The following is a 23,565-nucleotide window of genomic DNA, read 5'->3' as shown; positions in this document are numbered from 1 at the left end:
GCCATTGGTGTCCTGTTCAGGAAGTTTTCCCCTATGCCCATATGTTTGAGGCTTTTCTCCAATTTTTCTTCTATAGTTTCAGTGTATCTGGTTTTATGTGAAGGTCCTTTATCCACTTGGACTTGAGCTTTGTACAAGGAGATATGAATGGATTGATTTGCATTCTTTTACATGCTGACCTCCAGTTGAACCAGCACCATTTGTTGAAAATGCTGTCTTTTTTCCACTGGATGCTTTTAGCTCCTTTGTCAAAGATTAAGTGACCATCAGTGTATGAGTTCATTTCTGGATCTTCAATTCTATTCCATTGATCTTCCTGCCTGTCTCTGTACCGGTACTATGCAGTTTTTATCACTACTGCTCTGTAGTACAGTTTGAGGTCAGGGATGGTGATTCCCCCAGAAGTTTCATCTTCTGAGATCTTCTTCAATTTCTTTCTTCTGAGACTTGAAGTTTTTGTCATACATATCTTTTGCTTGTTTGGTTAGAGTCACATCAAGCTATTTTATATTGTTTGTGACTATTATGAAGGGTGTCGTTTCCCTAATTTCTTTCTCAACCCATTTATCCTTTGAGTACAGGAGAGCTACTGGTTTGTTTGAGTTAATTTTATATCCAGCCACTTTGCTGAAGTTATTTATCAAGTTCAGGAGTTTTCTGGTAGAAGTTTGGGGTCACTTAAGTATACTATCATATCATCTGCAAATAGTGATATTTTAACTTCTTCCTTTCTAATTGGTATCCTTTGACCTCTTTTTGCTGTCTAATTGCTCTGGCTAGGACTTCAAGCACTGTGTTAAATAGATAGGGAAAGAGTAGGCAGCCTTGTCTAGTCCCTGATTTTAGTGAAATTTCTTCAAGTTTCTCTCCATTTAGTGTGATGTTGGCTACTGGTTTGCTTTTACTATGTTTAGGTATGGGCCTTGAATTCCTGATTTTTCCAAGACTTTTGCCATGAAGGGGTGTTGAATTTTGTCAAATGTGTCCTCAGCATCTAATGAGATGATTATGTTTTTTCTTTGAGTTTGTTTATATAGTGGATTATGTTGATGGATTTCCTTATATTGAACCATTCCTGAATCCCTGGGATGAAGACTACTTGATCATGATGGATGACTGTTTTGATGTGTTCTTGGATTAGGTTTGTGAGAGTTTTATTGAGTATTTTTGCATTGATACTCATAAGGGAAATTGGTCTGAAGTTCTCTTTCTTTGTTGGATTTTTGTGTGGTTTAGATATGATCATAATTGTGGCTTCATAGAATGAATTGTGTAGTGTTTTTTTTTCTGATTTTATTTTGTGGAATAGTTTGAAGAGTATTGGCATTAGGTCTTCTTTGAAGGTCTGATAGAATTCTGCACTAAACTTGGACTTTTTTTTGGTTGGAAAACTTTTAATGACTGCTGCTATTTCTTTTAGGGGGTTATGGGAATGTTTAGATAGTTTATCTGATCCTGATTTGACTTTGGTACCTGGTATCTATCTAGAAAATTGTGCATTTTATCCAGATTTTGCAGTTTTGTTGAGTATAGGCTTTTGTAGTAGGATCTGGTGGGTTTTTTTTTTTTTAATTTCCTTGGTTTCTGTTGTTATGTCTACCTTTTTGTTTCTGATTTTGTTAATTTGGATACTATCTCGGTGCCCTCTGGTTAGTCTGGCTAAGGGTTTATCCATCTTGTTGTTTTTCTCAAAGAACCAACTCCTCATTTTGTTGATTCTTTATATAGTTCTTTTTTTTTCCTATTTGGTTGATTTCAGCCCTGAGTTTGATTTTTTCCTGTCTTCTACTTTTCTTGGGTGTATTTGTTTCTTTTTGTTCAAGAGCTTTCAGGTGTGCTGTCAAGTTGCTAGTGTGTGATCTCTCCAGTTTCTTTCTAGAGGCACTTAGAACTATGAGTTTTCCTTTTAGTACTGCTTTCATTGTGTCCCATAAGTTTGGGTATGTTGTGCCCTTATTTTCATTAAATTCTAAAAATGTCTTTAATTTCTTTCTTTATTTCTTCCTTGACCAAGTTATCATTGAGTTCAGCTTCCATGTATATGTGGGATTTCTGTTGTTTTGTTGTTATTGAAAACCAGCTATAGTCCATTGTGATCTGATAGGATGCATGGGATTATTTCAATCTTCTGGTATCTGTTGGGCCTGTTTTGCGACCAACTATATGGTCAATTTTGAAGAAGGTACTATGAGGTGCTGCAAAGAAGGTATGTTTTGTTTTAGGATGAAATGTTCTATAGATATCTGTTAAATCCATTTGGTTCATAACTTCTGTTAGTTTCACTGCATCTCTGTTTAGTTTCTGTTTCCATGATCTGTCCATTGCTGAGAATGGGGTGTTGGAGTCTCCTACTATTATTGTGTGAAGTACAATGTATGCTTTGAGCTTTAGTAAAGTTTGTTTTATAAATGTGTGTGCCCTTACATTTGGAGCATAGATGTTTAGAATTGAGAGTTCTTCTTGGTAAATTTTTCCTTTGATAATTACAAAGTGTCCTTCCTTATCTTTTTTGATAACTTTTGGTTAAAAGTCAAATTTATTTGATATTAGAATGGCTACTCCAGCTTGTTTCTTGGGACCATTTCTTTAAAAACTTTTTTCCAGACTCTCACTCTGAGATAGTGTCTATCTTTGTCACTGAGGTGTATTTCATGTTTGCAGCAAAATGCTGGGTCCAGTCTGTTAGTCTATATCTTTTTATTGGGGAATTGAGTCCATTGATGTTAAGAAATATTAAGGAAAAAATGATTGTTGCTTCCTGTTATTTTCATTGTTAGAGGTGGAATTATGTTTGTGTGGCTATCTTCTTCTAAGTTTGTTGAAAACAGATTACTTTCTACCTTTTTCTAGGGTGTAGTTTCCCTCCCTGTGTTGGACTTTTCTTCCTATTATTCTTTGTAGGGCTGTATTTGTTGGAAGGTGTTGTGTAAATTTGGTTTCGTCATGGAATATCTTGGTTTCTACATCTATGGTAATTGAGAGCTTTGCTGGATATAGTAGTCTTGGCTGGCATTTGTATTCTCTTAGGGTTTGTATAACATCTCTCCAAAATGGTCTAGCTTTCATAGTCTCTGGTGAGATGTCTGGTGTAATTCTGATAGGTCTGCCTTTATATGTTACTTTACCATATTCACTTATTGCTTTTAATATTCTTTCTTTGTTTTGTGCATTTGGTGTTTTGACTACTATGTGACAGGAGAAATTTCTTTTCTGGTCCAATCCATTTGGAGTTCTGTAGGCTTTTTGTACGATTATGGGCATCTCTTTCTTTAGATTAAGGAAGTTTTCTTCTATAATTTTGTTGAAGATATTTACTGGCTCTTTAAGTTGGGAATCTTCATTCTCTTCTATACCTATTATCCTTAGGTTTGGTCTTCTCATTGTGTCCTGGATTTCCTGGATGTTTTGAGTTAGAAGCTTTTTGTATTTGGCATTTTCTTTGACAGTTGTGTCAATATTTTCTATGGTACCTTCTGCATCTGAGATTATCTCTTCTATCTCTTGTATTCTTTTGGTTATGCTTGCATCTATGACTCCTGTTCTCTTTCCCAAGTTTTCTATATCCAGGGTTATCTCTCTTTTCTTAACTGTTTCTATTTCCTTTTTTTAGATCCTGGATGGTTTTGTTCAATTCCTTCACCTGTTTGGTTGCGCTTTCCTGTAATTCTTTAAGGGATTTTTGTGATTCTTCTTTATGGGCTTCTACCTGTTTACCTGTGTTCTCCTGTATTTCCTTAAGGGAGTTATTTATGTTTTTCTTAAAGTTCTCTACCCCTGCTCAACCAGAGATACAGCTTCCTTAGTTCCTTCCACTTTGCACCTGTGCCTGGAGCAAATCCATGGCTCTGGCTCCTCGCCCATCCCTGCAATACCCAGAGAAAACTTGACTTCTGGGAGCTCTGACACAACAAGGTCTCAGGAGCTTGGTCGCACCAGGATTTTCAGGATCCCACAGGCAGCTTGACTCCCAGGATCTCTGACACACCCAGGATTTCAGGATCACAGGATCACAGGATCACAAGATCACAGGATCACAGGATCACAGAATCACAGGACCACAGACACAACTAGACTCTGACAAGTTCTGACACAACCAGTATCACAGGAGGGACAGGCTCCTTTCAGAGACAGCAAGGGCAGGTAACACTAGAGATAACCAGATTACGAGAGGCAAGGGCAAGAACATAAGCAACAGAAACTAAGGCAATGTGGCATCATTAGAACCCTGGAATAGGACATTGGCCAAGGACAAGAAAGTAGGCTTCAGGCAGGAATCTGACATTAGATTAGAAGAAAGGAGTAATTTCAGGTAGGAATCTAAATCTTAGGCTACAACAAAGAAGTAATCTCAGACAGGAATCTAAATATTAGACTAGAACAAAGAAGCAATTTTAGACAAGAATCTAAATTTTAGGCTAGAACAAGGAAGTAGGCCTCAGACATGTAAATGACCTTGGGCTAGGATAGGGAAGTAGGCTCAGATACTTTGGTCATCCTGATAAGCCTTTAGAAACAGTGATCACAGGAGTGTTCATGTAATTAGGTTTTATGCCCTGCTTTTCCTTTGACTTTTTGTGTTTATTGTCTTACTTGTGCCTTGACTATTTGCATCGATTTTATTACTAGACCCTCAACCTAGAACTGACCTCAATACATGCATGTAATCAAAATGGTATAAAACTATAAAGGAAGAGGGGGTATAGGATAGGGGGTTCTAGGGAGGGAAAGTGGGAAAAGGGGATGATATCTGTATTGTAAATAAACAAAATATCAAATAAATACATAAATACGTAAATAAAAGAACCCAGTTCTCCCACTGTAACAAGTCCTGGTTACCCCATCACACCAGAAAAGCAAGATTCAGATTTAAAATCATATCTTATGATGATGATAGAGGACTTTAAGAAGGACATAAATAACTCCCAAAGTTCATTTATTGTTGAGAATTGTTTTGGCTATCCTGGGTTTTTTGTTTTTTCCATAGGAAGCTGATAATTGCTCTTTAAACGTCTATAAAAAAAACTGTGCTGGAATTTTGATGGGGATTGCATTTTTGTGTTTTTTGTTTGAAAAAGAGAAATGACTAATATTATGGTGAATTTATATATTTATACATTATATATTTACATAATGTATAAACTAAATATATACTATTCATATATTATATATTATATTATTTATTATATGTTTTGTTTATTCTGAAGTTGTTTCAGGGAAGTAGAAGTCCTATAAACCCTTTCAGTCCCCTTGTATAAATTTTGCCATGATCAAAAATGTAGTGTTGACTACTGTCATGCCTTCTCTCTTTGCATAAAAGAGTGTAGAAAATGACTGTTAGGTTTATAGCAGGTTCATCAAACAGCCAAAAAATTCCTTGAAACAAAAAATAATATGCATACATATTAGCATATATTTGCAGACATATTCCTAGACAGAGACGTGGGCTTTGAAGAGAATTAAGCTGAGGAAAACTACATTCTTAAGGGGAACTTCCAGTTTTATGAAGATAGGTAACTTTTTATATCTTAGCTCATCTAGAAAACATATTTTAAAAATCTTTACATGATTTTGGTTGGAAATTGCTGGGCTTCTTATGAAAGTGTTAGAAGAAAATAGAAAAAAGAAGCTCCTTTTTTTTCTGGTGCCAGATTCTTGTCAAGAAAATTTTTCTGAGTCTCCATCTGTTTTCTTTGTTTTCTAGGGGAAAATAAGCTAGTAGGGGACCTTCTGGTCTTAGGAGGAGCCACACTGTATGGGATCTCAAACGTCTGGGAAGAATCCATCATCCGAACTCTGAGCCGTGTGGAGTTCCTGGGAATGATTGGTCTCTTTGGTGCATTTTTCAGTGGAATTCAATTGTGAGTAAGAATAATGAGGAACATAACATCTGTAAGAAGTAGGTTTTATTTTTATAGATCTTAGCCTTAGAGGGTAAAAACCAAGGCAGAAAAGCAATAACCAAACTCCCCCACAAAGATATTAAATTTACAAACTATATCCTTATTAATAAATTACTTCCAAACTAAATAAGTATATTATAACTTGAAGATGATTTTCAGGAGATAATGAAAAGTATGTGCATTCTCCCAGGAAGTGGGTATAATTTATAAAGACATTACACGTAAAAAAACAAATGTTATGGTTTGATACACTTCTAATGGGGTATGTTTGCTTATTAGTGACTGATGCTAAAAAAATTCTATTTTAAATTTAGAGTTGTACTGGAGAGATGGCTAAGCAGTTGAAAACACTGGCTTGCTCTTCCAGAGGACCCAGGTTTGATACTCAGCACCCATATGGACGCTCACAATCCTCAACTCTAGTCCTAGGGGATCTGATGCCCTCTTCTGGTCTCTTGACAATGAGGCACATATGTGGTACAGAGATATACATGTAGACAAACATCCATATACATGAAATAAAACAAAGCAATTTTTAAAAATAAAATTGCTCTTTTATAGGTGTTCCTTAGTGCCTATGGGTTTATAAGAATAAACCATATTTCAAATTCAACTACCAGAATTTAGCATTCTCTTCTCTTTAAAAAGGCAGGGACATATAAAACTGAGATTCACTAAGCGTCAAAAAGAGATGTGCACTAGATTTTCAATATTTCCAAAATTGGCGCAAAAGTCATTCTTTAATGCATTTTCTAATCCCTCAGAATTTGTTGTAGATGAAGCATAATTTCTACTAGCAGAGAGCACATTTAATTCATATGAGAAGTGAAGCCTAGTTTTACCAAATAAGCAATTGTTATTCCATGAAATTCTTTTCTACAAAACAAGCTCCTCGAAGTTGTATAGGTTTGTCAGAAATTACTTGGGGGAAATATTTTGGTATCACCTGATATCTCATTTTGTATATTGGATGTTTCCTGCACATTTCTCAAAATCTAAGTGTCCTGTAATACTGCTGTGAACTCTCTAGCAGGCAAGACAGAGGATTGGGAGAGCTGGGGATTTATTGGAGGTTCATTATGGAAGTGTAATAGCTTGAAAGCTGTTGATTTGTGTTTGTGAGAGGAAAAAGGATTTTTTAGATTAATCATTCATGACCAACATTTTACAGATATATGGTTCATTTTATGCATTATTATTATTATTATTATTATTATTATTATTATTATTATTAATACTATTTGGTCCAAAATATATGCCCAGAAATTCGCTGGTCTTTTGCTTGGTCACACTCTATCATAGCTAATGGAGCTCTGTGGGATGCACTCCTGCCAAAACAAGAGCTTTGTGTTGTAAATGAGATATATTCAGTGTGCACCGGATCCAAGCCCTTGCTGGCAGAGTTGTTAAAATGGTGCCCACAGCACCTCTTCTGTGGAGTGATTCTCAGAGTTCAGTCCTTGGACCAGCAACACTGCCATCACCCTGGAACAGCTTATCTGAATGCGCCTCCTTGAGCCCTCCAAGCTTACCGAATCTGAAGGTCTAGTGAGGAGGCCTCAGAGACAGTTGTTTAACACACTCTCCAAATACCTGTGAGACGCAAATGCCTATGTAACTCAGAACCACTGCTCTATTGAATGTTTAGTGAGTAAATTTATTAATCCTGTAAGGATGGAGTTTTCTGAACCTTACCATTTGCTTTCCCAAAGCATTTGAACAAAAATAAACTAAACCCTAAAAGCCTGTTTGGCTAAGGACAGTGGGGTTTAAATTCTCCTAGACCCTTATTGCTGCTGGCCACACCTTTCAGGGAGAGACCACAGACTGCCTCTGCAGGGGTCAATTCATTTCTGAAGTTCAATTGGTTGCTTTAATAGTTGTGTAAATATGGTAAATGACAGGGAAAAAAAAAATGTGTGTGATCGTCTTGTCCTTTGCTTTATCTCCACAGAGCCATCATGGAACACAAGGAGCTGTTAAAGGTACCCTGGGATTGGCAAATAGGTAAGCCTCTGCTCATTTAAGATGGGTTGGTTGGTTGGCTGGTTAGTTGGTTTTGCTGGTGTTGTTTTGGTTTTTTTTTTTTTTTTTTTTTTTTTTTTTTTTTTTTTTTTTTTTTTGTAAATCTAAGACATTTGTTTGAAAAGTTGTGTGGCTAGGGATGGATGGGGCAGAGAAGGAGGGGGGTTAGAATGACAAGTGACAAAAGAAAACAAAATTATCTTGCCATGTTGGAAGTCTTTCAGACAGTAAAACTGGATTTCCTGAATCTTCTCATGCCCTGCTTGAGCTTCTGCCAGTTAGCACTGTCAAGGTGTTTTATGGAAGAGACAGAAGTGTGTTATTAGGTTACAGACAAACCAGAAAAGAAAGGCCCTAGGCAGTAGTAGTGCAGAAATGAGAGCAATTTGCTCCAGACAAGAAATACAGATTGATGTGATCATTAAAAAGTAGCACTTTGGTAAAGGGAAAAACTGAGCTTAACAAAGGTATGAGAAAAAGCAACATGCCAGGCATTCTGGGCTCTTCGGACCCTTTTCAGAAGAGAGAATTTAGACTTAAGGAATTATTAATTGATCTCCAACTGGCCTTGGAAGCACTAGACAGGCATTTAACTACTCAGAAGATATCCAGGCATCTTAGATTTAATCTGTTTCTAAAGTCACTTTCTTCTAACAATCTTTAGGGTACAGAGTTCAGGTCCTCAGTGATAAGACTTATTACCTAAGAGGCAGGATCTAGAAGAAAGTGTCCCTGGTTCAGTCAGGAATTCTGTCTTAAGGCAAAGGATCCTAGCAGTGAACACGACTTGAGTTCAGGCCAAATGGGGCAGTGCCTGAAAAATCTGAGTAGGATGAATGTAAACCAGGGTTGGGGGTGTATAGATGCTGCCCCAGCACCTCCAATAGAGGTATCTTTGGTAGAAGTGACTGCTTCGGCATATTTTCCTTCCACTGAGAAAAAAAAATTCTTGACATATTCTCTTCTACCACTGCATCCAACCCCAGCCCATAAACATTTAGAACTGTTTTACTACCAATATCATGTCCTCTGGTGGCTGAACAAGGGACAGAAGGTTATATATGTGATGGATGGGTGATCTCAGTGACTTTAGACAAGGACTCACCCACCCTTATGTTTGTTTCAGAGTCCTCCATTTTTTTGTTTTTCGGGGATGGATAAGAAATGCTATAATTAAATAATAAAAATCAATAGAGATAAAGGAGAGTGAAGAGAAGGGCAGTGGGGAGAGAAACCAGCTGCTGGGCCCAGAAGCATGTGCCTTTGTGACGCTTGAAGTCGGAACTCTTAAAACATGACTCCTTGCTTCACAGCACTTCACATACAGTGGTCTGAGAGGATAAATTAATTCTATATTGATGGTAATGGCAGTAATCAAAAGGAATTCATCCTCTAATTATGCAGATGTCCTGTACATGTCCGCTGAGACTTTGTCATAATTCAGTGTTAGTTAAATGTGCCATCACAAGGTAGTTTTATCCTAAATTTTCATATTGCCATTAGGACATCAGGCCCCTGCAGCCCAAGATGATGAAGACTGTGCAAAAGGATCACATCATGAGGCCATAAAATGAAACCCTGGTTGGAAACAAGGTTAAAATGGCTTAGATATCTGAAGCACTTGTATGCTTGCTGCATTGGAGATTTTATACCACAGCCATCTTTGCTCCTGTGAGCTCACTCTCATCAACTACAGGGTCTGGTTATCTAGCTCAGTTATAGGCATGTGGCATTCAATAAATCACTGATCATTAAGTGATCAGGTGAATGAAGGGCAGCAGGTGGCTCGCTGCTGTCATAATTAAAGCAAAGGGAAGCAGTGGAGAGCATAGCAGTGGCCTGAGAACGGAGACATGACAGAGAAGCTACTAAAGCCCATGGACCAAAGAGTCTGGGAGATGCTAGAGACGGTCAACATGCTGTTACCTTTCCTCCACAGACTTTAGAAGGTTAGCCAAGGCCTGATGATCAGTTCCCAGTAAAACATACTTAAACACACACACACACAGAGAGAGAGAGAGAGAGAGAGAGAGAGAGAGAGAGAGAGAGAAGAATAGATTCCAAGATATCCTCATTTACCCTTATCTGTCAAAGACTTCCTCCAATTCGTCTCTATCTACAACTCTGATATACCTCACAGACTCTCTAGGTCAGCTCCTATGTTATCAATGCAGAGAGTATTGTTTTTTTCCTACAGGGTAAGTAGAAAAAAAAATGCTTCATGTTTTCTGGATATGAAGATTATTTCTAATGGATTATTGTGTGGACTAATTTCAAGGTGGAGTGACTAAGAGCAAGATGATTGTTTTCATCCCTTTGTTCTACTTAGCAGAAAGATTGCTTGTGGTTATTTAATCAGTAAACTCAAGTAAAACATAGGACTTAATACAGCCGTGCTGTCCTCCTCCACCAGAAATGCTAGCTCACAGCCAGAAATCTAGTAAACAGCTTAAATATACCCTTTATCCCATGTGCCAGCGTGTGTTAATGGGTAAACGAACAAACATAAGCTGATGTGGAAGTCAACTGTGGAGGAAAACGTGTTCCGGGGCTAATAGACATAGGGTTGCCTTACATGGAGATACATTTCCACTTCTGATGTTTTGGCTGATCACTGTTTTATTACCTTACCTGGCAATGGGGTCATGTGATCCCAGAGGAGGGAGGTCCTGAGAGTACCTTCCGAATGCATTGAGGAGTACTGGGCAGATGTCTCAGTAGGCAAAGTGATGGCTGAAAGGAGTATGAGGACCTGGAAGTCTGAACCCTAGAACTCAGGTAAAAAGCCAGGCACAGTGGAAAGGCATCTGTAAACCCAGCATCCTGGGAGGCAGAGACAGGTAGATCCCTGGGCATTGCTGCTCAGCTAGTCTAGCTAAATTTGGTGACCTCTGAGTTCCTCAAGTTTTTCTATATTAAATAAACAAATAAATAAATAAATAAATTGGAAAGCAATGGAGAAGACACTTGAAGTTGGTCTTTGATCTACATGCATATACAAGCACACACATACCGTGTGTGTGTGTGTGTGTGTGTGTGTGAGAGAGAGAGAGAGAGAGAGAGAGAGAGAGAGACAGAGACAGAGACAGAGACAGAGACAGAGACAGAGAGACAGAGACAGAGACAGAGAGACAGAGAAGCAAACAGAAAGACAGACAAATGTATACTCAGACACATAACAGAATGTATGAATTTGAAACTTATGCCTGGGTTTCTGAGGTAGGCTCACTAGGTTTTCAGTTTCCTGTGATAAAAGTAATTTTCATTGTCTTAGCATGTTCAGATAGCCCAGTACTCTTTATAGGTTTGCCCTAGTACATATGTTCTAAGGTATCATTTAATCTTGCTATTATTAATAAAAATATCTTAGTCTAGTGGAGGCAAAGGAAAAATAGAATACCAGTAGGACCTTAAAGGGAAAGAGGAGATAAAATTCATTTGGCTGGCACACATGCACACACACACATACACACACACACACACACACACACACACACACAGATACACACACACACACACACTATAGGCACATCTGTATACACATACACAAAATGAACTAGCCATTTGTCAAACAGGATATCCCTTCTACCTTCGTCTTCAGAACATCTCAGCAATAGATGTTGGTGGCAGGTACTCAGAGTTCAGTCAGACTGCCCAGTCAGGGCAGGCTCCCTTGGCTTGTTTCTCACAGATCAATGTCTTCCCCACCTTCTGCTCTGCATATAAAAATGATCCTCCCGAGGCTGGGCATGTTTGGTAAGTGAGAGGAAGCTTAGAGAGAAGAAAGAAATCAAGTGTCTATCCTTATTCTATACCACTCATGGACTCCAGGAAAGGCTGAGTCTCCTTGTGGTCAATCCCTATAGAACTCCCCTAATTTCTGACCTTAGGTAATACGGGTACTGCCTTTATTTCTCCACATCATGTGGTGTAATTCATAACTATTGCTACTCTCTGGCTGCCTTTCTATCCCTGTTCTCTCTGTCATTATTGAAATACATTTGCAATATTTATTCTACTAAATGCCCTCTGTTCAATCTGGTAGGGCTGTGTTTCTTGACCAACATATTCAAGAGGCTCATCTTCTGCTTGTCTAAAAACAATAGCAATAACAATGGCATTACTTTGCTTTTGAGATTAGCTAGTGCATATACCACCCATGAGACACATAGGAAAGACCCCATCAGGATTAGCCAGTAAGTGTTATTTTCAGTCTCTACCTTAAATTTCTTCCCTGCATGAGAACATGAGAAACCAAACTCGAAACTTGGTTAGAAAACACATTTTGGATGAGAAGTGTTTATATACACACTCTGTCTGTAAATGTACTTAATGTAATCATTATGTAGTTGCTAGCCAAAATATTTCATTTGTTTGATCATGTCTATTGATTGAAAACTCTCCACAGACAGCAAATTGGGTCTTGAGGTGAATCACTAGCATCCATTAAGGATCTAATGTCTACCCAAGACCAGCAGATGGGCAAGATGTGGTAGTCCATCATCACAGCTCTGTCTCACCATGTGCTTTATGGGTGTGATTCAGTCACAAAATAGGGTATCCATCCACCCGAGTCGTAGCTGGCTTAGTAGAAGAATCAACTATAGTGGCAGTATGTGCTTCAATCTGACACCCACATCTAATTTTAGCAACTTTATGAAATACACTCAGAATGTTTAAGGTGGAACCGTCCTGAGCTGGTCTGATTACTAGACTACTATACAACTGTGTTCCTACTCTGCTTAGCTCAAAGTTTCAGTTTCAAAGCTGTGCCGTTTCTCTCAGCGCATTCATGATGCATCCAGAACCCCACTGGACAGATTCACATGAATGATGAATAATTATCTAAAACAACACATTCAAACGGTGCTTCACATCCTCTGAAAACCTGGTCCTCTCATTGCTCTCATCATCTCAGGAATGGCACCAAAATTCACCCTTTTGCTACAGTAGAGAGCCAGTCACCTCCTGGATATCTTCCTTTCCCTCACTGCTTACCTCCAAGCCATCAATACGTTGGCTCAGCAATCACAGACCCAGTCACTCTCCTTTTCTCCCCAAGTGACCCACCAGCTTTTCTTGCTAGGCAGAGATGCTATTCTTCTCACATCTTTCTTTTCATCCCTTCCTCATTCCATTCCTCCTCCAAAGAGTAGCCAAACTCACCTTTTTTAAAATGTAGATCAAATTATGTTAGGTCACTGGTGCAAAGTGCTCAGGATATTTCTGCTGCAATTACAATTTTCTTTCTAAGAAATACAGTTCTTTGCATGGTCTGCCAGCCTCCCTGGTTTCTCTACCTCACTTTTGTGATTTTAGTCATCTTGGATTCTGTAAGCCATCAAAATAAACCATAACTTTACCCTCTTTGACAATCTTTCCATGTGACAATATCTCTGCCTAAAATACTCTTTCCATGTCTCCTCTGCTCTCCTGCTAGTCCTTCATGTTCAACGTGAATGCCTCGTTGGCAAGGCAGACTTATATGAGCATCCTTCCTTAAGACAAACCCTGGCCATTCTCTTTTACGAAAACTTTTATTCCCTCACCATGAGCAGCTCTAAGCTTTTTGTCTATCCTTCATTTTGCCAGATTCCCAGCCTAAAACAGAGAGCATGTGGCATGCTAGATTCCCAATGAAGTGAAAAGGAAAGTAACTACAAAGCACCAGAACTCACCAGTCTGCCCAGTATATAATTTTCCAGATAGTAAGATGGAAAGTTCGGATTCTAGGATTTGTTAGCATAGTTATCCTATGATCTAAATCAACAGTGCCCAAGACAGTGAGGCAGGCAGGTAGGCAGACATACAGACAGAGAGACAGACTGACAGGTAGACAGGCAAGCAGAAAGAAAGAAAGAAAGAAAGAAAGAAAGAAAGAAAGAAAGAAAGAAAGAAAGAAAGAAAGAAAGAAAGAAGAGAAAGAGAGAGAGGGAGAGAAAGAGGGAGGGAGGAAGGGAGGGAGGGAGGAAAGACGGAAGGAAGGAGGGAAGGAAGAAGAAAGAAAGGCAGGCAGGCAACCTCTGCTCTGGAGTATCTGGACTATATTCTACCTAGATTTGATTATCTTCAGTAGAATAATTTAAGAGTAGGTCTTGCTCCCTGTCTTTTAATGCCAGATTTCTTAAGGAATACTGAATCAATTCTCAAGTCTTTTATGTATTAGTCATAGGTTATCTAGTATTTGTTATATTTTTTTTTTGTAAGTTGACTAAAAGGAAAATCAATTATAAGTGGCACTTTTTATGGAGTTAAAACTTCTTGTGCTGAGCTGCACGCTCCCTACTAGTATCTTAGCAGATACATACGTGTAATGAGGCATCCTAACTTACTGAACACAGAGAATAGGGGCATCATCTTGCTCAGTACGAAGGGCATGTCCACCACGCTAGAGGGGGCTGTTGCACTATTTACTTAATGTTCACCATGATTTTTATGTCTATCTGATGTAGCTTTCCTTAATCTTAGGATGAGAAACACAGAATAAGCCCTGTGCCCTTTAGTATCTTTCACAGGAACAAAACAAATTCATTTCTGGAGGAATCGCTGGTCTTCTTAATCAGAGGGACTGGATATCCAATAGTAACCAAGTTCCCTTGAATTCACAGGATTCAAAGGAAGCAAGGTGCTCACATCCTACCCCAGATACATTTAATATGAGATTCCATTAGAAAGGTTACTTATAATGCCCAGAGAACCAACCAATTTTATCATGTCTTGTATTTCCAATGCAGAGAAATGAGCATTACTTTTGTGCATATGTATCACGGTATACCTAGGAAATGGTAGAGTCTATAATTACTTATAAAACCCTGCTATATATCATCCAAAACTCTGTATTCCTGGTTAGTATTAACAATGGTGTATCTAGAGTTCACAGTAGCCTAGAAACGGTGACAGAAGAATGACACTAAATTTGGGGGAGGTGAAACAAAACTCAGTAATTTTAAAGAAATTAACAGATTTTTCTATGTTCAAAGCAGTCATACTGTCTGCCCAAAGACATGGTTAAGACTTGGTAGTTCAAATTGAGCTTGTCTAATTGCAACATTTGCGTAGATATATATTCAGAGCAATATATATATTTTGAAGTATAATCTAAGAAGATAAAAATGTTTTGAAATACATAGGCAGGCCATAAGAGATGACTCAGTGACTAAGGGAGCTTTACTGTTCTTACAGAGGACCTGCATGTGGTCCTTTCCATCCATACTGGGGTGCTCACAATGGCTTTCACTACCATCAGCCCCAGGGAGGTCTGTTGCTTCCTTTTGGTTGCCATAGGTGTGTGCCCTGTGTGCTTACAGAGACAGACAGTGACACACACACACACACACACACACACACACACACACACGCTCGCGCACACAGAAGAGAGAGAAAGAGAGAGAGAGACAGAGAGACAGAGAGACAGAGAGGCAGACAGAGACAGAAACAGAGACAGAGACAGAGACAGAGAAACAGAAGTATCCTTTCTAGAAGCAATAGAATGTCAGCTACATGGGAAAAAGCAGAATATGCACTTTCCAAGCATAAGTTTTAAGTTCTTACTTATGTTTTATCTATGTACCAACCAATATTAGACACCATTTAACACAGTGAAAGAAAAAAAGGCATCTTTAGTGAGCCTTAGGTGATGCCCCACAAAGGCCCTGACACTGTCTTCTCCTTGCTCCCCAGGGCTCCTCTATGTCGGCTTTAGTGCCTGCATGTTTGGTCTCTACAGCTTTATGCCAGTCGTCATAAAGAAAACAAGTGCCACCTCGGTCAACCTGTCTCTGCTCACAGCAGATTTGTACAGCCTGTTCTGTGGACTGTTTCTCTTCCACTACAAGGTAAGTTGAATCAGGGTTTCTCTGTACCAATGGCAGTTTACAGAAATATCAAGTACTCTTGGGGCTGTTATAGGTTTTAGTGTGGGGGAGGGTCTTGACTCTATGTGGTAAATGGGAATTCAGCTCAAGGTGGTAACCCACAATTTAGATATTCATATTTCAACTCAAAATAAAGGCAACACTTTGTCCTGAGAGGCCAGTGACTAGGGAAAATTGCCAACAAAAAGTAAGCAACAGCTGTGGAGAAATAAGCTTTTTAATAGTTGGGAACAGTTCAGCCTAGAAAGTATGCTTTTAACCTGAGATGAGAAAGTTATAGACAATTCCCAAACTGCAGCTACAAAACATATTTTGCCAAAGCCTTTGGGAGATTGTGTCATCTTTGCAGAAGTGACATAATCCCAGAAGTTCTATAGCAAACACGAATGGAAAAAGCCATTGTGTTTCCTCAAGGAAGTTTCTTAACTAAATTACTGTGGTTTGGTAGAAAAAAACAAAAGACTTGTGCCAAGCAGTTGCAGCCAGTATATCAGCCATGGAAGAAGAAACAATCCCTCCAAAGATGGCTGTCCCGTCAAAGGCGAGACTGCACTGGTTACTCTCCTGTTGTCATTAAAATACACTGACAAAAAACAACTTGGGAGGCAAAAAGGTTTATTTTAGTTCACAGTTCAGAGGACTAAACCAGTTATTCATGTGAGGGAAGGCTGGCCTGGCAATCAGGAAGTGCAATGATCACATTCCATGGCACACAGACAACATAGAGTGAAACAGGAAGTGGAGCCAGTCCAATAAACCCTCAAAGCCCTCCCCAGTGATGTAATTTCTTCACAAGCCAATTTTTTCACTTTCCAATGCTTCCATAACCTTCCCAAACAGCTCCAACTGCAGACTCGGTCCTCAAATAATATGCCTTTAGGAGAATTTCTCATTTAAAATACAACAAAGAGTCTACATGCATCTTCACAGGGGCAGGCATGATTAATTGAATATGGCACGCCAAGGTTCACTGTTATGTCTGTTAATACCACACTTGCTGCAGTCGTTAACAATCAGAGTTGGCATCTGAGAGGAGAGCCACTTTGTGCTCGTTCAGTAATCCTATGAGGTCAGGATCAGTGGGGAATATAACACAATATAGCCATGTGTGGAATATCCAAGCACATTTCGTCCAAAGTAGGACACCTGGAAGAAGAGAAAGTAGCGAATGAAGACCCTCTGCCCTGCCAGTGAATGGCATCATTCAGTATTACCAGTGCTGGGTGCTGGAGCATGTTAGCAGATGCCCTCCTTCAGCTACATGAAGCTGAGCTTGGGTTTGGGAGATAGGCCCCTGGAGAAATGATGAGCTGAGAAGTGTAGATGCTTGACACGATGAGGGGGCAAAGCCAAAGTGAATGATCATAATTCTTATAAAAAGAGTGTGAAGTCCTACTCAGAACAGAGAGAAGAGGACACTGGCCAGGCTAGTATATGGGGCGGGGAGAGCTGGAAACATCTGGAAGACTATGCAAGCAAGTAGGAGAGACGCTATAGTTTTCCCAAAATGCAACTGACAAGTTCGAATAGTATTTATTTAAAGCACAGAACATGATTGTTTTAATACATACATTTTGTGTGAAAGGCTTACCACATTCAAGCTAATTAACATATTAATTGCCAGCTCTCTCTCTCTCTCTCTCTCTCTCTCCCAATACTCTGCTTTCTCCAAATTTCAAGAAAACATTACCATTAGTTATAGTCACCTTGGTGGACCCTCATGTCCAGAGCCTACTCATGCTGTAACTGAAAGTTAGTATTCTTTGACTAACATCCCTTTAGTTCTCTGTGTACTTTTGCTTTGCATGGGGCCTTTTGCCCAGTGCAGGGTCAAACTGACAACTAAAAGAAATTTCCCAAGGTTGGGCAATGTTTATTCTTGTAGCTCATTTTGTCTGAATCCTGCAATTCCTATGTCCTGAGCTCACTCGAGTCCTCATATGGGTAAAAATCATTTTCCTTTGGGGTTGTCCCTGACCACAGTATTGGGAGAGCCACGTTTCCTCAAAACCCCAATTATTTTCTAGAGCCTTGGAAACCATGTGACCACACTCTCACCACTAGAGTAACGTGGCCACCTTTCTACCCTACACGTAAGCACTCGAGTCTGGTCTACTCAGTACCATGAGCTTAGGTCTTATCAATTAACCTTGTAATTAATTCTCTAATTATGAATTATGTAACAGTTCCACTGGCTCCTAAACCACAAAAATGTCTTGATTATCTCTTTGGGAAGGATAACTAAAGCTACTGCTCTAAGTTAGGACCAAGGTCATGTTTTAGACAATACAGACCCATTCCAGCTACCAGCATCCCTCAACAGTGTTCTTGAAAGTCTACTCTCAGTCTATGAAGCTGCTGCTAGAATACAGACCAACTGGCTGTCACCTAAAACCTCAAAATCAGAATCTGGGGACATTACTGGGAAGATTTGCCTGAATAACTGACTGCCCATGAATCTGGTGTTCTCTGAACCCAAGCAATTGAAAGCAAAATTGAAGCAAAAATGTTAGTGAATTTTATAAAGGTTAAAAATAGTTATAGTAGTAAAGTATTAATATGCATGTTCTATGGAGATATTAGAAAAGGGTGCTTATATATAATAATATCTATTTTTTAAAAATAGGTTAAAGTCTCTTGCTTGTTTTCATTTCATTCATTTACTTATTATTGTTTGTTTGTTTGTTTTGGAGCAAGTCTTCACATAGCCCAGGCTGGCCTTCAAGTTACTTTGTAGTTGAACATAATTTTAAATGTCTGTTCCTCCTGTCTCTACCTCCCACAGTCGAGGACTGCATGTGTGTGTCACCATGACCCGTGCTGGGTGGTGAACCCAAGCCTTTCTTCATGCATGTAAGACAAGAAAACCCTATACTAATGGAGGCATAACCTCAGACCCTCTTGTACATGTTGTATTATTTCTGTTCTCGTTACTGAATGACAATAGTTCCTGGAATCTTCTGGATACCAGACCTTTATCAGATATATGACCTTACAAGTATTTCTCCATTTTGGCAGTTGTCTTTTTGCTTTCTTTCCAATAACATTTGAATATCAAACATTTTTAAAATATACTTTTGATGGCATCAAGTTTGTCGATTGGCAGAGAGGCTCATCTAATTGTATTGTCCCACTACTTTAAGCTGTGGAGTCTTTGAAGACTTTCTGTCTACGGACTCCATCCCTGAGATTGCTGGTAATAGCTTCAAACTGCTTCGTTCTTTCTGCTCTAAAGGAATGGTTGAGAGCCATGACTAAGGAAGAGAACATTCAGTTCAGGTGAGGATTTTGTAACAATAAAAAGTGGGTGCAACAAGAAGATCTACAGAGTCAACTAATCTGAGCCCTTGGGGGCTCACAGAGACTGGGCCACCAACCAGGAAACATGCAGGGGCTGGACCTATACCCCTACACATTTACAGCAGATGTAAAGCTTGATCTTCATGTCTGTCCCCTAAGAAGTGGAGCAGAGGCTGTCTCTGTCTCTGTTCCCTGGCTTTGCTCCTCTTCCCTTACCTGGACTGCCTGATTAGGCCTCAGTGAGAGAGAATGTGTCTACTCCTGCAGGGTGGGGTAGTGCCAAAGCGGGGGTCCCCTTTCTTTGAGAAGGAGGCCATGGAAAGACTGATTTGTAAGGATGGGACTTGGAGGAGAATGGGGGCTATGATCGAGATGTAAAATGATTTTTTAAAAAATTAATTATTGGGGAAAAAAGAGAGAGCAAGTCAGTAGTTATCAACTACTACAGAATCCTGCTGTAGTCTCCGGTCTCAGTGATCCAGGCATTTTATGCATTTAATGCTTCAAAACCGGTCAGTGCCTTTCACTGTTTACCTGTGGTTAAACCCCAGGCTCAGACTTAACTACATGTGGCCACAAGAAATCAGAGCTAGGGCCAAGTGGTACCAATAAAATGATCACTGCTAAATAGGAACACTGCCAGAAAGAAATGATTGCAAATGGGGAGCTGACTGTCCTAGGAATCAGTTTCCATCACTGCCAGAGTCAGGACATGCATATAAGAGAAGAAGTGTAGAGGGCCTCATGCTTCAGTGCTGGGGATTAGACCAATGACCTCTACGATCTCATTAGGTTTTACTACAGCCTGTAGTTAAGACTTCATCCCCTCCTTCATCATGATGTGTTTATACCACCTTCTGGTATAGTTATAAATGGCTGTAAGTTGAGAGGAAAGGCAACTTTCTCACAGATGTTGCTTACCCATGCAGAACTAAATGACTAAATGAAGCTCTCCTGCCCAACATTCATTATTCCCTTTTTCTTACTTTATATCCTCACGGAAAAAAAAAATCAGTTATTCTCCTGCCCATTAGCCCACAGCAGCACTTCTGTCTTGGTGCTGACTGGACAGTAAAGCCTTTCATTCTGGAAAGCAAGTGTCTTGATTTTAAATGAGACTATCTGGGTGGAATGGGGCTCATGCAATCTCTACATTTACGACTTTGGAAAGTGGCTCTGTGCTTCTCTTCTTTATTTCCCTTACAGCGTTACTGAATCCAGAATAGTAAATCTGTAGCAAGTCATGGAAAGGCTAGGAAAAGAACCTTACTCAGCCTCAGCGGCCCTTAAAATCAGACCCAGGAAGAGATTGACATAGAAACTTTTCAGTGTGACAGTCTTGGCTTCTCAAGGTCAGAGCTGCATATTACAGACTCTGTATGTGTTGTATAAACAGCATACTTTGGAAATTGAAAATTACTGCTTTAACGACTTACACAAATGGCTTGCCCAGTGGCTTACTGAGGGTCTAACATCCTCTACTTCTGAAAGTCAGCAGGCTCACTGAAATACAGTCACATTTGGGTGTGTATGTTGCTTCTTGATGGGCCTCTGGGGAAGACCCCCATTTCCTCTCCAGCTTCTAAGGACTGTCTGTGTTCCCCTTGTCTTCTGGTCCCTTCCTTCATCTTCCAAGTCAGAGTATAGTATCTTCAAATCTAACCATTAGTTAGTTAGGGACCTTTGAATATTACAGCAAGCTTATCCATTAACCCAAGACAATCTCCCTGTTGCAAAAATCCTTAGTTTAATGCCATCTGCAAAGTCCCTTTTGTTATGCTAAGTAACATATTCATGGATTTCAGGAATTAGGACACATTGTTGGGGGGTACATTATTCTGGCTACCACAGGGGAACTATTAATAGTCACAGGAGACAAAGAGAATATCCTGACCTTCAGGTCAGGTTAGCTGAGGCATGATGGTGCCCTGTTCAGAAACCATGTCTGGACAATGAAGAACCACATTCCACCTCTGACACCTTGCACTCCAGTGGTAGAATTTCTCAACTGACTTTATAAAGCTCTTGCCAGTGTCCTGATAATATGCACTTTTAATAATGAAATCAGTAATTCATGTGGAGAGAGAATAAAATGGAGTGAAAGGAGTCCTTCAGTGTCCGCTGTGTGGATTAGAACAGTTCAACATTAAGAAGTGACAAAGAGTCAGAGAAGTTTACATGTAAAGTGTGGCTTGCATTTACTCTTTACACTCTTTGGAGTAGATTCTTGTTCTCTCTAGACTTCAAGATGAGATTTCCCACATGGAGTTTTTCAGAAGATTAAATTGGAAGACATTACTGTTGAGCAGTGACCAGAGACCATAGGCTTCTCCCATTAAATGTATATCTCAGGCTCAGTAATCTCTGCCTCATTCTATTAACTTTTATTATTGGTTTTAAAATTGTATAACTAGATGTGGCTTTTAACAGTTTGTTATGAATTCTTGCTAACTTAGCTCATGTTGGAAAAGCCAAACCTGGGTTCTTGCACATAAAAATATAGACATATTACATTAGTCACTTTTTAATGGAGTTCTTTGATTCCTTTCTTTCTTAAATATATTTTCAGGAGTAAACCAGAAACACAAAGCATCTGAAGGGTTATTAAAATGTAATGATATGCTATTGTGTGCAGAAAATTCTTCAGCAAAATAGTGCCCAAGATTGAATATGGGGAATACTTCTTTCAGTCTGGGATTTAAACTAGGAAACAACTTTCACAATTCCATTTAATCAGTTCAAGGTTTATTAATATTGCCATAGACCTGCAGTGTTTAGAGGAGTTAGCATTTAGAGGGATTTCCTAAGAAGGTCCTGACTTCACCGTTTTGATAACATCCCCTAGCAATCAGTGTTGAAAAATTAACATCATAAACTCTTCTAGTTCCCCTTAAGAACTCCACTTAGTTCATTAGGTCATATGGCTTTTCACAGAGAACATCAGGAAGCTACAAGTGACCCTGTTTCAAGAGCAGTACCCTAGAATTATAAGGTCTCTGTAAGTCTTTATTCTTGCACTAAATGTGTTTACCATCCAAATATTCACTAGTAAACAGATAAAACAATAGCATTTAAAATGATTTATCCAAGAAAGTGACTTCAGCTGTTCTAGGTAATGTGATTATAGTCTATGTTGTGGAATTTCTTCTGGTTTCTTTAGAAAAAATTCAGAATATTTTTGTCTAATCCTTATACGAGATAACTTACCCTATGGTCTCTAGAAGTTATAAAGCAATCAGAAAATTTTCTCAATAGCTGCCTATGCTGATACCCAATGTTAGATCCCTCAAGGTCATGGATAGAGCTCTGTGACAGTTGACCCTCCCTTCTGCCACTCGTGTTACAGCCCATGTGCCAGCTGCCCATTCTGTTTTACTGTTATTGTAAGAGATTTGGCATGCAAAATTTAATAACTCTGAACATGATTCACTTTAATGATATATTATCATGCTTTAAACTTGAAACTACTCCATCCCACAACTATTTATCCTGTGCCTGCTATGTGAAGGCTCTGCTTTGTTGCTTGCCTTCCTGTTACAAAGCAGACAGGGGCACTAAAAATCACGGGAAGATTAGTGCAAAAGACGAGATTCCAAACCCCAGATACTTAAACAAACCACCAATTTCAAATGTTCTTAGCATCTGAGTGCCTGCGTCAGATAGTTTGCAGTGATGGGACCCTTTCATTACGAGTGGAATTTTTCACTAGATACCAGTGAGAATCCTGAGCTGTGCAACTCTTGTTGATCCTCTGAGGCAGGGAGCAATTTCAGTAATGTGCCAGAGCACGTAGCCTTTCTCCATGGCAACTGGTAAGCATGAGGGTAACTCTTCTCATCATATTCACAAAAATATCATCATAAGCATTCCATTCTATTTGTTTTGTAAAACAAAAAGGAAGAGAATGAGAGAATAGAAAGTAAAAGGATTTTAAGCTCATCATGATCAAATGTAAACTAAGAATGTGAGATTTAAAGATTAATACTTAGCTTTTAGTGACTGTCCTGGGTACTTTAAGACAGTGTCAGATGAGTACAAAATTGAAGAAATTTGTATCCCTGGCCAAAGGCAATGCACATGGATCATCAAGGTGATAGACTGGGCATTATAACTTGCTTTTCTGTACCAGGCAGTTCTGTACCAGGCAGTTCCCGGCACAGACTATTCTGAGACTTGGTTCTTATGGAATGAGTTGGGGTGTTACTGGCTTTAAGCATTGGGTTTCCCATGCAGCTGCTCAGGTGCCCAGGCTTCTTTTATCACAACTCATCCTCTAGTGCAAGGATCAAAAATTATGACTTGCGAGCCACATAGCTGCTCTTATAAATAAAGTTCTACAGAGGCACAGATCTGGCCTCTTTATATACTATCCATGTTGCTTTGTGTGGAATGGGCATATTGATTTTATTTGCCAGCTAGGGGCTCGAAAATGTCTCAGTGGCTAAGAGTGCTGACTGATCTTCCAG

At 39.3% G+C, this 23,565-nt stretch overlaps 1 protein-coding gene across 1 annotated transcript in view; it reads left to right on the top strand.

Moving 5' to 3' along the window:
• Positions 1-23,565, top strand: part of Slc35f1 (solute carrier family 35 member F1) — a 414,651-nt gene that overhangs the window by 376,725 nt on the left and 14,361 nt on the right. The window contains exons 5-7 of the mRNA XM_034523723.2: positions 5,702-5,858; positions 7,855-7,907; positions 15,606-15,760. Of these exons, the coding sequence (XP_034379614.1) occupies positions 5,702-5,858; positions 7,855-7,907; positions 15,606-15,760 (365 nt within the window). The remainder of the gene's footprint in view (positions 1-5,701; positions 5,859-7,854; positions 7,908-15,605; positions 15,761-23,565) is intronic.

The sequence above is a fragment of the Arvicanthis niloticus genome, chromosome 20, assembly GCF_011762505.2.
Source record: "Arvicanthis niloticus isolate mArvNil1 chromosome 20, mArvNil1.pat.X, whole genome shotgun sequence".
NCBI lineage: Eukaryota > Metazoa > Chordata > Mammalia > Rodentia > Muridae > Arvicanthis > Arvicanthis niloticus.
Note: the sequence above shows the minus strand (reverse complement) of the source record. Positions and strands in the feature narration are given on the sequence as shown.